The sequence below is a fragment of the Mytilus edulis genome, chromosome 12 (assembly GCF_963676685.1).
Source record: "Mytilus edulis chromosome 12, xbMytEdul2.2, whole genome shotgun sequence".
In the NCBI taxonomy this organism is placed as follows: Eukaryota; Metazoa; Mollusca; class Bivalvia; order Mytilida; family Mytilidae; genus Mytilus; species Mytilus edulis.
Window position 1 is genome coordinate 80,944,395 of NC_092355.1, and position 18,491 is coordinate 80,962,885.

At 36.2% G+C, this 18,491-nt stretch overlaps 1 protein-coding gene across 1 annotated transcript in view; it reads left to right on the plus strand.

Moving 5' to 3' along the window:
* Positions 1–1,873: 1,873 nt before the first annotated feature.
* LOC139499205 (probable G-protein coupled receptor 139) overlaps positions 1,874–18,491 on the plus strand; it is a 51,252-nt gene continuing 34,634 nt past the window's right edge. Inside the window, exon 1 of the mRNA XM_071287882.1 lies at positions 1,874–1,975. Coding sequence (XP_071143983.1) covers positions 1,925–1,975 — 51 coding nt within the window. The 5' untranslated portion in view covers positions 1,874–1,924. The remainder of the gene's footprint in view (positions 1,976–18,491) is intronic.

Sequence of the window (18,491 nt, forward strand, 5' to 3'; positions counted from 1 at the left end):
CGACACTAGAAACATATATGAGAGTACTCGCAGTTAACTGACAGCTGGTTCAAAGCCACCATATATATAGCTAACACTCGCAGTTAACTGACAGCTGGTTCAAAGCCACCATATATATAGCTAACAACTAATAAAAAATCATGCATCTAAGACAAAATTATTAATCATGACACATCTAATCGATTTAGTGTAACGACGTCATAAACAGTCAGCGAAAAACATGACCTTGTGCAATGCTAAGATACAGGTATCGATAGATTGTAGATTCATGAATGTGTATATGTATATAAGATACTAGTAATATCTAGTTTGCTTTGAAGACTGTTTGAAATAGCTAAGAACTGGTCGAATTCAGGTCAATGAATTAACTAAGTACTTGTACTTCTGGATCTGTCAAAGATAAATAGTGTTTAATTGTTATATTAAGAACTGAAAAATATATAACATAGTTCTCTTATGGAAAATAGTCTTTTGTATTCGATAAAACGTCAGCGATTATTTGATTGAGTTAATTGCTGATATCCTATAGGAGGTCACATGTTCTGGTTTACGTCTTAAATCAGACATTTTGTAGTATATGTAAGCTTCAGAAGGCAATAACAGAGAAGCAATGATACAAAAGAGACGTTCAAACTCATTAGTCGAAAATAAACTAATAACACGATGGTTTGAACAGAAGATGTGTTTTAAACAACCCTAATTGTCAATTTCTAGATGTAAATCAAGGCAACATTAGTATACCGCTTAAGATTTTAGGGTGACTTTTTTTCTCATTTGGTCTATTATGAAGAGTTGTCTCATTACCAATTTTACTACATCTTTAAATTTTTAATTAACTTTATGTGTTTTATACTTTATATCAACTTTTATAGAATAGATGCATTCAACATACATCCAATTGTTTTCATTATTGAGTGGGGGTTCCGCTAACAATAAAACACGTTTTTACCCTCCATATATAAGTAAACGCCTGTACAACGCCAAGATATGACAGTTGTTTTCCATTCAACAGAAGTATTTGTGCTTTTCACTTTGCTATTTTATAAAAGACTGTCCGTTTTGTCTTTGTCTAGCCTTTAGTTATTCATCTATATACTAGGTGAAAATAAAGTTAAAGGATCCTGCCTACTTCTTTTCTTTTTCCCTAATAAGTTTTGCATCTTGTTATCGAAATCATATATTTAGTTGTCAAGAAGAAAATGTACATAACGAAAAGCAACACATTAAAGTCGCAACATCACTGCATTAAGCTAGATACTGTGATATGAGAAATGAGTCAGCAGATAACCGGTATAAAAAGAATGCACACACAAGATGTCATTGTGTTGGTTTATCGATATACCTTGCAATTATAAAAAATATCTATGTTTAATAATTGCAAGTCAAGACGTTTGAAGACATTTCATTTATTTGCATACTATGTGTACTGTTTAACATGTTTAATATGTTGTATTATCTAAAGAATAAAACACAAATTTTAAATATTCTCGCGTCTGAAGCGCTTTTCTGAATTCAAGGTCATCAGGAACGCTCAACGCCGGATATATGAAAGCAGAAGCTGTTTAAATACCAACAAGTTAGAAGACCAACATGATAGAAAAATCATACATACAATAAAGCCAAATCGGAGGTCAATTTCAAATGGCATATAGCCAAAAAAATAACAATCTTACAAAAGGCTTCCGTTGCAATTAACAAAAATAATGTTAATTTCCAAACTTTTTAGATAAATATAAAAAGTATACTATAGGAGTTTGCAAAAAGGTAAGTGTTATCTGCAGTTTAATTAAATGATAGATTTTTATTGATTAAATGCAACATAAGGTTAACACATCAATATAGAAAAAGGCGTTAACAATTTCCATACATAAAACAGGCATTGACTAAGTATTTACTGCATTCCACATCATCAACAACTATAGGAATGGATGACTATTTTATCAGTGCTTTAAGAGACATTATTGACGAAACTAAAGTAAGTTTTCTTCATCATAAAAACTCTATAAAAATGTGTGTTTCAAAGAAAATCAACATAAAAATATCTTTATACTTTTTAATCTTTAGTTAATGATATACAATTTATAGAGATTGCTCTTGTTTATTTTTCGACTTGATATAGATATCGAATATGTCCAATGAAAAGTAATGTCTCTAAATAAAAACATGTTTTAACCAACATATGTTCAATCACCTCTCTATTAAAGTTATATAAGTGTAATTATTGATGGCTTGGCGATGAAATTGGTTAAGTTGCGACGAAAGGTCTACAAGTCAATATTCAATCTTGTTAATTAGCTGCTTCGTTAGACGACTTCTTATAAAACATTATACCTAATCTGAATATGACAAGGTTTATATTCTATCGCATGACACATTACGTTCAAACATTTTTTAAAGCGATCCATATTGATAAACTTACAGGGAAATAAAGTAATTAATCTTTATAATTGATCAGATTTATCAAAGGAAATAATGTGTGATTTTCAAACATAAATAATATATTTTTCAAGCGCTTTGTATGAACATGATAAAGGCATGCTGGTCATATGTTGCTACTTTTTTCTTCCTAGTTAGCAAAAATAAACTGCTATAAGCAATGAATTTTATTTTTGGTTTGTATGAAAAAGTCAGTAGGCTGTAAATTTAGATGGACTTTTAATCAATTTTCTTTATCGTATAAACTAATTGTTTTTATAATATGCCAGTGCAGTATATGTCAAGAAATAAATACAACAATATTAATTATTAAGCAGCTGGGCGTTAACATAACTGCTGATCAACCGTTAAAAACATATCCTGCATTAACTAAAAAAAACTTGATATGTCTGAAAGATCCCAGAATAAATGTTCTGTATAATAAACAATAAGCGTTTGTATCATTGCTGTTATGTATGAGAGCTTGCACCTTTGCTGATTTATAAGGATGCAAACAATTCATGCCACCGGGAGTGAGATCGTGTCCATAGTTTATACATTTTGTGTATCTGCACACCGGGGGTATATATTCATGTTCATGGGTTAAACAATTTGTGTATCTGAACACCGGGAATTAATCCATGTATATAGGTTATACATTTTGTATATCTGCACATCGTGAGTAAATCCAGGTCTATATGTATAGTATATCTGGACACCGGAAGAAGATCCTTGTTAATAATGACAAAGTCCCCTATAACTGTAGAAAAAGCAATATTTTTTTTAATACATATTTAATTTCCAATGTACTAATGAACTAAAAATCGTTAATTTTTCTTTTCAAACTTTTTTATATTTTCCCGCATTTGCGCAGAAATCTTTTTTGTTCTTCCGGTCTTGTTTGTCATGAGACTTTGAGTATTCCTAACAACAGGACCAACATCGAAAACGTTACGGTATTTCCGTTTCTTTTTAAACATTAAATTATGTTAGAATAAAAAAAGAATAATTGAAACGGACGTCGTTCCCTTTCATAGATAACGCCTGCCTCATATTAAGTTAAACAGTTTGTGTATATGAACACCGGACGTAAATCCATGTTCAAAGGTTATACATTTTGTACATCTTGACATCGGACGTAAATCCATGATAATAGGTGAAACAATGTGTGTATCTGAACACCGGGGGTTAATTCATGTTCATAGGTTATACATTTTGTGTATCTGAACATAAAGAGTAATTTCATGTCCATTGTTTTGTACATCTGAACGCCGGGTGTCAATAAGTTATATAGGTTGTATATCTGAAAACCGGTGGTAATTAAGTTATGTATTTGTATATCTGAACACAGGGAGTAAATAGAGATATAAGCTATATATTTTGTATATTGGGAGTAAATTTAGAAAATGCTGGCAAAATCAAGGTTGTTATGAATTAAGTTGTTCGGCCGACGGATATTTTCTTGACACCAAAAATCAATGTTACACAGTATATAACACATGTTATATCTATATATCAATAGTTGCTGAAATCGTAGGACAAAGGGATTTTTCTTAATCCTGTGTTTGTGATTTTATGACAAAAATAGAGATTGTATTAACATCTTGACTTTATTATGTTCATTGCAATAAGAAAGCTACCAATTGGACATTCAAACCCAAAAGTTGAAAACAAACTTATAATGCCATGAATATAACGACAAAATGAGAAACTTAGCAATACTTAGCAGTTCAAGATGTACTGAAAATAAATTAATCAAGAATTTAAAATTGATACTTTAAGTAGGAAGAACATCAGTTAAGGATCAAAACATTGATAGGTCATTGAGCTCCTTTTCGAGATATTTGATTTTCAAAACATGTCGGGAAACGGCGGACTCGAGCTTTTACCTTATATTTGCATTGGTATTATTTAGATCTTAAATCAAAAGAAAGAAAATCAAGAATCTGCTTAAATTTTGTTAAAAGACCTTTTATGAGCTATTAAGTCTTATAAAAAAAAATAAAGGGTGTTCTGGGGCAAAATATGTTACCTTGTATTCTCTGGAAAATTACCAAGGATGCCGAACATCTGACAAAAATCAACCTAAGTACATCCTTAATATAAAACTTGTACTTCTCATGACAGGACAATTCAGTGAAAAACTTTAATACCTGTCGTCCAAGAATTGTATTGCATTTTACTTGAGCATCTCTTTATTTCTCGTAGAAAACAATCTAAAAAATCAACAAATTGAAAAAAGGGAAAACACAAAAAAACTGAACTCCGAGGAACATTCAATTGGAAAGTCCCTAATCACATGGCACAATCAAATGACAACATTCATCAAACGAATCGACAACTACTTTCATATTCCTGACTTGATAAAGGCATTTTTAAATTAAGACAATAATGGATTGAACCTAGTTTTATAGCTCTTAACCTCTCCCTTTTACGACAGATTTATCAAATTTCGTTATATTAACAACGATGCGTAAACAAATTTATTAAATAGTCAAAATATGGGCACATCAGTCATCACTGTGTTATAATCTTAGAACAAACAATTTTACAAAACAGCACACAAAAATAGGTAAATGTTAGAACAACCTAATAAAATTGAGAATGGAAATGGAGAATGTGTCAAAGAGACAACAACCCGACCAAATAAAAAACAACATCAGAGGGTCACCAACAGGTCTTCAATGTAGCGAGAAATTCCCGCACCCGGAGGCGTCCTTCAGCTGGCCCCTAAACAAATACATACTAGTCCAGTGATAATGAACGCCATACTAATTTCCAAATTGTACACAAGAAACTAAAATTAAAATAATACAAGACTAACATAGTGTTTGTTTACATTTGGTAAACAAAACTTGCATGCTTCGTCGATCAGTTTGATTTTAAATGTGTATTCCATACATCGACAAAAGGACATGTAGAATTTTATTTGTTCAAATGACATTTTAAAAACTCACACAAAATTGATTTATAAATACCAATTGATGCATTATACATTTGTATTATTTCACCAATGTGTCTACATTTGTATCGCTCTTTCAACAATATACTACATGTATACATATTTTCAGTTGCATTGTATATGATTCTCTTATACATATTTCTTTGATTGTTAGAATATGACTATATCTACATGTATCTTGTTTATCCTTACCCAGTTCGTCCTTGGGCAAACACATATTTTTAACTGTCAAATATATTTGCATAATCCTTTTGATTATTATTAGTTTTATTTTATATTTATTCTTAATACCACATTTGAAATGAAGAGATGCTATCTAAATGATATATTCAGTTTAAGTAACATTGAAAGCTTATTACCTAGTATTGACATCATTTTAAAAGACATCAATTTGTGTTATTTGTAAGGAAACTAATTTAGGCTTCAAACACAAAGGAATATACATATCTTAAACAACACGCAATAAATACGCTTTGTAATTACCAATAGTAATTTACTTTTTTCTTGTCATCAGCTTGTGCGAGAAACATTTAGTTTGTTGATGATAAGTATTGCAAAAAAAAAGACAAATATAAAATAAAATATAGCAACTTTGTATGTCCAACAAGAAAAGTTTAAAATAAAATGATATCAAGACTATGCAGTACACTAGATACAACCGATGATATCAAGACTATGCAGTACACCAGATACAACCGATGATATCAAGACTATGCAGTACACCAGATACAACCGATGATATCAAGACTATGCAGTACACTAGATACAACCGATGATATCAAGACTATGCAGTACACTAGATACAACCGATGATATCAAGACTATGCAGTACACCAGATACAACCGATGATATCAAGACTATGCAGTACACCAGATACAACCGATGATATCAAGACTATGCAGTACACTAGATACAACCGATGATATCAAGACTATGCAGTACACCAGATACAACCGATGATATCAAGACTATGCAGTACACCAGATACAACCGATGATATCAAGACTATGCAGTACACCAGATACAACCGATGATATCAAGACTATGCAGTACACCAGATACAACCGATGATATCAAGACTATGCAGTATACCAGATAGAACCGATGATATCAAGACTATGCAGTACACTAGATACAACCGATGATATCAAGACTATGCAGTACACTAGATACAACCGATGATATCAAGACTATGCAGTACATCAGATACAACCGATGATATCAAGACTATGCAGTACACCAGATACAACCGATGATATCAAGACTATGCAGTACACCAGATACAACCGATGATATCAAGACTATGCAGTATACCAGATACAACCGATGATATCAAGACTATGCAGTACACTAGATACAACCGATGATATCATACAACCGATGATATCAAGACTATGCAGTACACCAGATACAACCGATGATATCAAGACTATGCAGTACACCAGATACAACCGATGATATCAAGACTATGCAGTATACCAGATACAACCGATGATATCAAGACTATGCAGTATACCAGATACAACCGATGATATCATACAACCGATGATATCAAGACTATGCAGTACACCAGATACAACCGATGATATCAAGACTATGCAGTACACCAGATACAACCGATGATATCAAGGCTATGCAGTATACCAGATACAACCGATGATATCAAGACTATGCAGTACACTAGATACAACCGATGATATCATACAACCGATGATATCAAGACTATGCAGTACACTAGATACAACCGATGATATCAAGACTATGCAGTACACTAGATACAACCGATGATATCAAGACTATGCAGTACATCAGATACAACCGATGATATCAAGACTATGCAGTACACCAGATACAACCGATGATATCAAGACTATGCAGTACACCAGATACAACCGATGATATCAAGACTATGCAGTATACCAGATACAACCGATGATATCAAGACTATGCAGTACACTAGATACAACCGATGATATCATACAACCGATGATATCAAGACTATGCAGTACACCAGATACAACCGATGATATCAAGACTATGCAGTACACCAGATACAACCGATGATATCAAGACTATGCAGTATACCAGATACAACCGATGATATCAAGACTATGCAGTACACCAGATACAACCGATGATATCAAGACTATACAGTATACCAGATACAACCGATGATATCAAGACTATGCAGTACACTAGATACAACCGATGATATCAAGACTATGCAGTACATCAGATACAACCGATGATATCAAGACTATGCAGTACACCAGATACAACCGATGATATCAAGACTATGCAGTACACTAGATACAACCGATGATATCATACAACCGATGATATCAAGACTATGCAGTACACCAGATACAACCGATGATATCAAGACTATGCAGTACACCAGATACAACCGATGATATCAAGACTATGCAGTACACTAGATACAACCGATGATATCATACAACCGATGACATCAAATTATGCAGTACACCAGATACAACCGATGATATCAAGACTATGCAGTACACCAGATACAACCGATGATATCAAGACTATGCAGTACACTAGATACAACCGATGATATCAAGACTATGCAGTACACCAGATACAACCGATGATATCAAGACTATGCAGTACACCAGATACAACCGATGATATCAAGACTATGCAGTACACCAGATACAACCGATGATATCAAGACTATGCAGTACACCAGATACAACCGATGATATCAAGACTATGCAGTACACCAGATACAACCGATGATATCAAGACTATGCAGTACACCAGATACAACCGATGATATCAAGACTATGCAGTACACCAGATACAACCGATGATATCAAGACTATGCAGTACACCAGATACAACCGATGATATCAAGACTATGCAGTACACCAGATACAACCGATGATATCAAGACTATGCAGTACACTAGATACAACCGATGATATCAAGACTATGCAGTACACTAGATACAACCGATGATATCAAGACTATGCAGTACACCAGATACAACCGATGATATCAAGACTATGCAGTACACCAGATACAACCGATGATATCAAGACTATGCAGTACACCAGATACAACCGATGATATCAAGACTATGCAGTACACTAGATACAACCGATGATATCAAGACTATGCAGTACACTAGATACAACCGATGATATCAAGACTATGCAGTACACCAGATACAACCGATGATATCAAGACTATGCAGTACATCAGATACAACCGATGATATCAAGACTATGCAGTACACCAGATACAACCGATGATATCAATACTATGCAGTACACCAGATACAACCGATGATATCAAGACTATGCAGTACACCAGATACAACCGATGATATCAAGACTATGCAGTACACCAGATACAACCGATGATATCAAGACTATACGGTACACCAGATACAACCGATGATATCAAGACTATGCAGTACACTAGATACAACCGATGATATCAAGACTATGCAGTACACCAGATACAACCGATGATATCAAGACTATGCAGTACACCAGATACAACCGATGATATCAAGACTATGCAGTACATCAGATACAACCGATGATATCAAGACTATGCAGTACACCAGATACAACCGATGATATCAATGATATCAAGACTATGCAGTACACCAGATACAACCGATGATATCAAGACTATGCAGTACACCAGATACAACCGATGATATCAAGACTATGCAGTACACCAGATACAACCGATGATATCAAGACTATGCAGTACACCAGATACAACCGATGATATCAAGACTATGCAGTACATCAGATACAACCGATGATATCAAGACTATGCAGTACATCAGATACAACCGATGATATCAAGACTATGCAGTACATCAGATACAACCGATGATATCAAGACTATGCAGTACATCAGATACAACCGATGATATCAAGACTATGCAGTACACTAGATACAACCGATGATATCAAGACTATGCAGTACATCAGATACAACCGATGATATCAAGACTATGCAGTACATCAGATACAACCGATGATATCAAGACTATATGCAGTACATCAGATACAACCGATGATATCAAGACTATGCAGTACACCAGATACAACCGATGATATCAAGACTATGCAGTACATCAGATACAACCGATGATATCAAGACTATGCAGTACATCAGATACAACCGATGATATCAAGACTATGCAGTACACCAGATACAACCGATGATATCAAGACTATGCAGTACACCAGATACAACCGATGATATCAAGACTATGCAGTACACCAGATACAACCGATGATATCAAGACTATGCAGTACACCAGATACAACCGATGATATCAAGACTATGCAGTACATCAGATACAACCGATGATATCAAGACTATGCAGTACATCAGATACAACCGATGATATCAAGACTATGCAGTACACCAGATACAACCGATGATATCAAGACTATGCAGTACACCAGATACAACCGATGATATCAAGACTATGCAGTACACCAGATACAACCGATGATATCAAGACTATGCAGTACACCAGATACAACCGATGATATCAAGACTATGCAGTACATCAGATACAACCGATGATATCAAGACTATGCAGTACATCATATACAACCGATGATATCAAGACTATGCAGTACATCAGATACAACCGATGATATCAAGACTATGCAGTACATCAGATACAACCGATGATATCAAGACTATGCAGTACACTAGATACAACCGATGATATCAAGACTATGCAGTACATCAGATACAACCGATGATATCAAGACTATGCAGTACACCAGATACAACCGATGATATCAAGACTATACAGTACACCAGATACAACCGATGATATCAAGACTATGCAGTACATCAGATACAACCGATGATATCAAGACTATGCAGTACACTAGATACAACCGATGATATCAAGACTATGCAGTACACCAGATACAACCGATGATATCAAGACTATGCAGTACATCAGATACAACCGATGATATCAAGACTATGCAGTACACCAGATACAACCGATGATATCAAGACTATGCAGTACACCAGATACAACTGATGATATCAAGACTATGCAGTACACCAGATACAACCGATGATATCAAGACTATGCAGTACACCAGATACAACCGATGATATCAAGACTATGCAGTACACCAGATACAACCGATGATATCAAGACTATGCAGTACATCAGATACAACCGATGATATCAAGACTATGCAGTTCACCAGATACAACCGATGATATCAAGACTATGCAGTACACTAGATACAACCGATGATATCAAGACTATGCAGTACACCAGATACAACCGATGATATCAAGACTATGCAGTACACCAGATACAACCGATGATATCAAGACTATGCAGTACATCAGATACAACCGATGATATCAAGACTATGCAGTACACCAGATACAACCGATGATATCAATGATATCAAGACTATGCAGTACACCAGATACAACCGATGATATCAAGACTATGCAGTACACCAGATACAACCGATGATATCAAGACTATGCAGTACACCAGATACAACCGATGATATCAAGACTATGCAGTACACCAGATACAACCGATGATATCAAGACTATGCAGTACATCAGATACAACCGATGATATCAAGACTATGCAGTACATCAGATACAACCGATGATATCAAGACTATGCAGTACATCAGATACAACCGATGATATCAAGACTATGCAGTACACTAGATACAACCGATGATATCAAGACTATGCAGTACACTAGATACAACCGATGATATCAAGACTATGCAGTACATCAGATACAACCGATGATATCAAGACTATGCAGTACATCAGATACAACCGATGATATCAAGACTATATGCAGTACATCAGATACAACCGATGATATCAAGACTATGCAGTACACCAGATACAACCGATGATATCAAGACTATGCAGTACATCAGATACAACCGATGATATCAAGACTATGCAGTACATCAGATACAACCGATGATATCAAGACTATGCAGTACACCAGATACAACCGATGATATCAAGACTATGCAGTACACCAGATACAACCGATGATATCAAGACTATGCAGTACACCAGATACAACCGATGATATCAAGACTATGCAGTACATCAGATACAACCGATGATATCAAGACTATGCAGTACATCAGATACAACCGATGATATCAAGACTATGCAGTACATCAGATACAACCGATGATATCAAGACTATGCAGTACACCAGATACAACCGATGATATCAAGACTATGCAGTACATCAGATACAACCGATGATATCAAGACTATGCAGTACATCAGATACAACCGATGATATCAAGACTATGCAGTACATCAGATACAACCGATGATATCAAGACTATGCAGTACACTAGATACAACCGATGATATCAAGACTATGCAGTACATCAGATACAACCGATGATATCAAGACTATGCAGTACACCAGATACAACCGATGATATCAAGACTATGCAGTACACTAGATACAACCGATGATATCAAGACTATGCAGTACATCAGATACAACCGATGATATCAAGACTATGCAGTACATCAGATACAACCGATGATATCAAGACTATATGCAGTACATCAGATACAACCGATGATATCAAGACTATGCAGTACACCAGATACAACCGATGATATCAAGACTATGCAGTACATCAGATACAACCGATGATATCAAGACTATGCAGTACATCAGATACAACCGATGATATCAAGACTATGCAGTACACCAGATACAACCGATGATATCAAGACTATGCAGTACACCAGATACAACCGATGATATCAAGACTATGCAGTACACCAGATACAACCGATGATATCAAGACTATGCAGTACATCAGATACAACCGATGATATCAAGACTATGCAGTACATCAGATACAACCGATGATATCAAGACTATGCAGTACACCAGATACAACCGATGATATCAAGACTATGCAGTACACCAGATACAACCGATGATATCAAGACTATGCAGTACACCAGATACAACCGATGATATCAAGACTATGCAGTACATCAGATACAACCGATGATATCAAGACTATGCAGTACATCATATACAACCGATGATATCAAGACTATGCAGTACATCAGATACAACCGATGATATCAAGACTATGCAGTACATCAGATACAACCGATGATATCAAGACTATGCAGTACACTAGATACAACCGATGATATCAAGACTATGCAGTACATCAGATACAACCGATGATATCAAGACTATGCAGTACACCAGATACAACCGATGATATCAAGACTATGCAGTACACCAGATACAACCGATGATATCAAGACTATGCAGTACATCAGATACAACCGATGATATCAAGACTATGCAGTACACTAGATACAACCGATGATATCAAGACTATGCAGTACACCAGATACAACCGATGATATCAAGACTATGCAGTACATCAGATACAACCGATGATATCAAGACTATGCAGTACACCAGATACAACCGATGATATCAAGACTATGCAGTACACCAGATACAACTGATGATATCAAGACTATGCAGTACACCAGATACAACCGATGATATCAAGACTATGCAGTACACCAGATACAACCGATGATATCAAGACTATGCAGTACACCAGATACAACCGATGATATCAAGACTATGCAGTACATCAGATACAACCGATGATATCAAGACTATGCAGTACACCAGATACAACCGATGATATCAAGACTATGCAGTACACTAGATACAACCGATGATATCAAGACTATGCAGTACACCAGATACAACCGATGATATCAAGACTATGCAGTACACCAGATACAACCGATGATATCAAGACTATGCAGTACATCAGATACAACCGATGATATCAAGACTATGCAGTACACCAGATACAACCGATGATATCAATGATATCAAGACTATGCAGTACACCAGATACAACCGATGATATCAAGACTATGCAGTACACCAGATACAACCGATGATATCAAGACTATGCAGTACACCAGATACAACCGATGATATCAAGACTATGCAGTACACCAGATACAACCGATGATATCAAGACTATGCAGTACATCAGATACAACCGATGATATCAAGACTATGCAGTACATCAGATACAACCGATGATATCAAGACTATGCAGTACATCAGATACAACCGATGATATCAAGACTATGCAGTACACTAGATACAACCGATGATATCAAGACTATGCAGTACACTAGATACAACCGATGATATCAAGACTATGCAGTACATCAGACACAACCGATGATATCAAGACTATGCAGTACATCAGATACAACCGATGATATCAAGACTATATGCAGTACATCAGATACAACCGATGATATCAAGACTATGCAGTACACCAGATACAACCGATGATATCAAGACTATGCAGTACATCAGATACAACCGATGATATCAAGACTATGCAGTACATCAGATACAACCGATGATATCAAGACTATGCAGTACACCAGATACAACCGATGATATCAAGACTATGCAGTACACCAGATACAACCGATGATATCAAGACTATGCAGTACACCAGATACAACCGATGATATCAAGACTATGCAGTACATCAGATACAACCGATGATATCAAGACTATGCAGTACATCAGATACAACCGATGATATCAAGACTATGCAGTACACCAGATACAACCGATGATATCAAGACTATGCAGTACATCAGATACAACCGATGATATCAAGACTATGCAGTACATCAGATACAACCGATGATATCAAGACTATGCAGTACATCAGATACAACCGATGATATCAAGACTATGCAGTACACTAGATACAACCGATGATATCAAGACTATGCAGTACATCAGATACAACCGATGATATCAAGACTATGCAGTACACCAGATACAACCGATGATATCAAGACTATGCAGTACATCAGATACAACCGATGATATCAAGACTATGCAGTACACTAGATACAACCGATGATATCAAGACTATGCAGTACACCAGATACAACCGATGATATCAAGACTATGCAGTACACCAGATACAACCGATGATATCAAGACTATGCAGTACACCAGATACAACCGATGATATCAAGACTATACAGTAAACCAGTACAACCGATGATATCAAGACTATGCAGTACATCAGATACAACCGATGATATCAAGACTATGCAGTACACTAGATACAACCGATGATATCAAGACTATGCAGTACACCAGATACAACCGATGATATCAAGACTATGCAGTACACCAGATACAACCAATGATATCAAGACTATGCAGTACATCAGATACAACCGATGATATCAAGACTATGCAGTACACCAGATACAACCGATGATATCAATGATATCAAGACTATGCAGTACACCAGATACAACCGATGATATCAAGACTATGCAGTACACCAGATACAACCGATGATATCAAGACTATGCAGTACACCAGATACAACCGATGATATCAAGACTATGCAGTACACCAGATACAACCGATGATATCAAGACTATGCAGTACATCAGATACAACCGATGATATCAAGACTATGCAGTACATCAGATACAACCGATGATATCAAGACTATGCAGTACATCAGATACAACCGATGATATCAAGACTATGCAGTACACTAGATACAACCGATGATATCAAGACTAAGCAGTACACTAGATACAACCGATGATATCAAGACTATGCAGTACATCAGATACAACCGATGATATCAAGACTATGCAGTACATCAGATACAACCGATGATATCAAGACTATATGCAGTACATCAGATACAACCGATGATATCAAGACTATGCAGTACACCAGATACAACCGATGATATCAAGACTATGCAGTACATCAGATACAACCGATGATATCAAGACTATGCAGTACATCAGATACAACCGATGATATCAAGACTATGCAGTACACCAGATACAACCGATGATATCAAGACTATGCAGTACACCAGATACAACCGATGATATCAAGACTATGCAGTACACCAGATACAACCGATGATATCAAGACTATGCAGTACATCAGATACAACCGATGATATCAAGACTATGCAGTACATCAGATACAACCGATGATATCAAGACTATGCAGTACATCAGATACAACCGATGATATCAAGACTATGCAGTACACCAGATACAACCGATGATATCAAGACTATGCAGTACACCAGATACAACCGATGATATCAAGACTATGCAGTACATCAGATACAACCGATGATATCAAGACTATGCAGTACATCAGATACAACCGATGATATCAAGACTATGCAGTACATCAGATACAACCGATGATATCAAGACTATGCAGTACATCAGATACAACCGATGATATCAAGACTATGCAGTACACTAGATACAACCGATGATATCAAGACTATGCAGTACATCAGATACAACCGATGATATCAAGACTATGCAGTACACCAGATACAACCGATGATATCAAGACTATGCAGCACATCAGATACAACCGATGATATCAAGACTATGCAGTACACTAGATACAACCGATGATATCAAGACTATGCAGTACACCAGATACAACCGATGATATCAAGACTATGCAGTACACCAGATACAACCGATGATATCAAGACTATGCAGTACACCAGATACAACCGATGATATCAAGACTATACAGTACACCAGTACAACCGATGATATCAAGACTATGCAGTACATCAGATACAACCGATGATATCAAGACTATGCAGTACACTAGATACAACCGATGATATCAAGACTATGCAGTACACCAGATACAACCGATGATATCAAGACTATGCAGTACATCAGATACAACCGATGATATCAAGACTATGCAGTACACCAGATACAACCGATGATATCAAGACTATGCAGTACACCAGATACAACTGATGATATCAAGACTATGCAGTACACCAGATACAACCGATGATATCAAGACTATGCAGTACACCAGATACAACCGATGATATCAAGACTATGCAGTACACCAGATACAACCGATGATATCAAGACTATACAGTACACTAGATACAACCGATGATATCAAGACTATACAGTACACCAGATACAACCGATGATATCAAGACTATGCAGTACATCAGATACAACCGATGATATCAAGACTATGCAGCACATCAGATACAACCGATGATATCAAGACTATGCAGTACACTAGATACAACCGATGATATCAAGACTATGCAGTACACCAGATACAACCGATGATATCAAGACTATGCAGTACACCAGATACAACCGATGATATCAAGACTATGCAGTACACCAGATACAACCGATGATATCAAGACTATACAGTACACCAGTACAACCGATGATATCAAGACTATGCAGTACATCAGATACAACCGATGATATCAAGACTATGCAGTACACTAGATACAACCGATGATATCAAGACTATGCAGTACACCAGATACAACCGATGATATCAAGACTATGCAGTACATCAGATACAACCGATGATATCAAGACTATGCAGTACACCAGATACAACCGATGATATCAAGACTATGCAGTACACCAGATACAACCGATGATATCAAGACTATGCAGTACACCAGATACAACCGATGATATCAAGACTATGCAGTACACCAGATACAACCGATGATATCAAGACTATGCAGTACACCAGATACAACCGATGATATCAAGACTATACAGTACACTAGATACAACCGATGATATCAAGACTATACAGTACACCAGATACAACCGATGATATCAAGACTATGCAGTACATCAGATACAACCGATGATATCAAGACTATGCAGTACATCAGATACAACCGATGATATCAAGACTATGCAGTACACTAGATACAACCGATGATATCAAGACTATGCAGTACACCAGATACAACCGATGATATCAAGACTATGCAGTTCACCAGATACAACCGATGATATCAAGACTATGCAGTACACTAGATACAACCGATGATATCAAGACTATGCAGTACACCAGATACAACCGATGATATCAAGACTATGCAGTACACCAGATACAACCGATGATATCAAGACTATGCAGTACACCAGATACAACCGATGATATCAAGACTATGCAGTACATCAGATACAACCGATGATATCAAGACTATGCAGTACACCAGATACAACCGATGATATCAAGACTATGCAGTACACCAGATACAACCGATGATATCAAGACTATGCAGTACACCAGATACAACCGATGATATCAAGACTATGCAGTACACCAGATACAACCGATGATATCAAGACTATGCAGTACACCAGATACAACCGATGATATCAAGACTATACAGTACACTAGATACAACCGATGATATCAAGACTATACAGTACACCAGATACAACCGATGATATCAAGACTATGCAGTACACCAGATACAACCGATGATATCAAGACTATGCAGTACATCAGATACAACCGATGATATCAAGACTATGCAGTACACCAGATACAACCGATGATATCAAGACTATGCAGTACACCAGATACAACCGATGATATCAAGACTATGCAGTACACCAGATACAACCGATGATATCAAGACTATGCAGTACACCAGATACAACCGATGATATCAAGACTATGCAGTACACCAGATACAACCGATGATATCAAGACTATGCAGTACACCAGATACAACCGATGATATCAAGACTATACAGTACACCAGATACAACCGATGATATCAAGACTATGCAGTACACCAGATACAACCGATGATATCAAGACTATGCAGTACATCAGATACAACCGATGATATCAAGACTATGCAGTACACCAGATACAACCGATGATATCAAGACTATGCAGTACACCAGATACAACCGATGATATCAAGACTATGCAGTACATCAGATACAACCGATGATATCAAGACTATGCAGTACATCAGATACAACCGATGATATCAAGACTATGCAGTACACCAGATACAACCGATGATATCAAGACTATGCAGTTCACCAGATACAACCGATGATATCAAGACTATGCAGTACACTAGATACAACCGATGATATCAAGACTATGCAGTACAC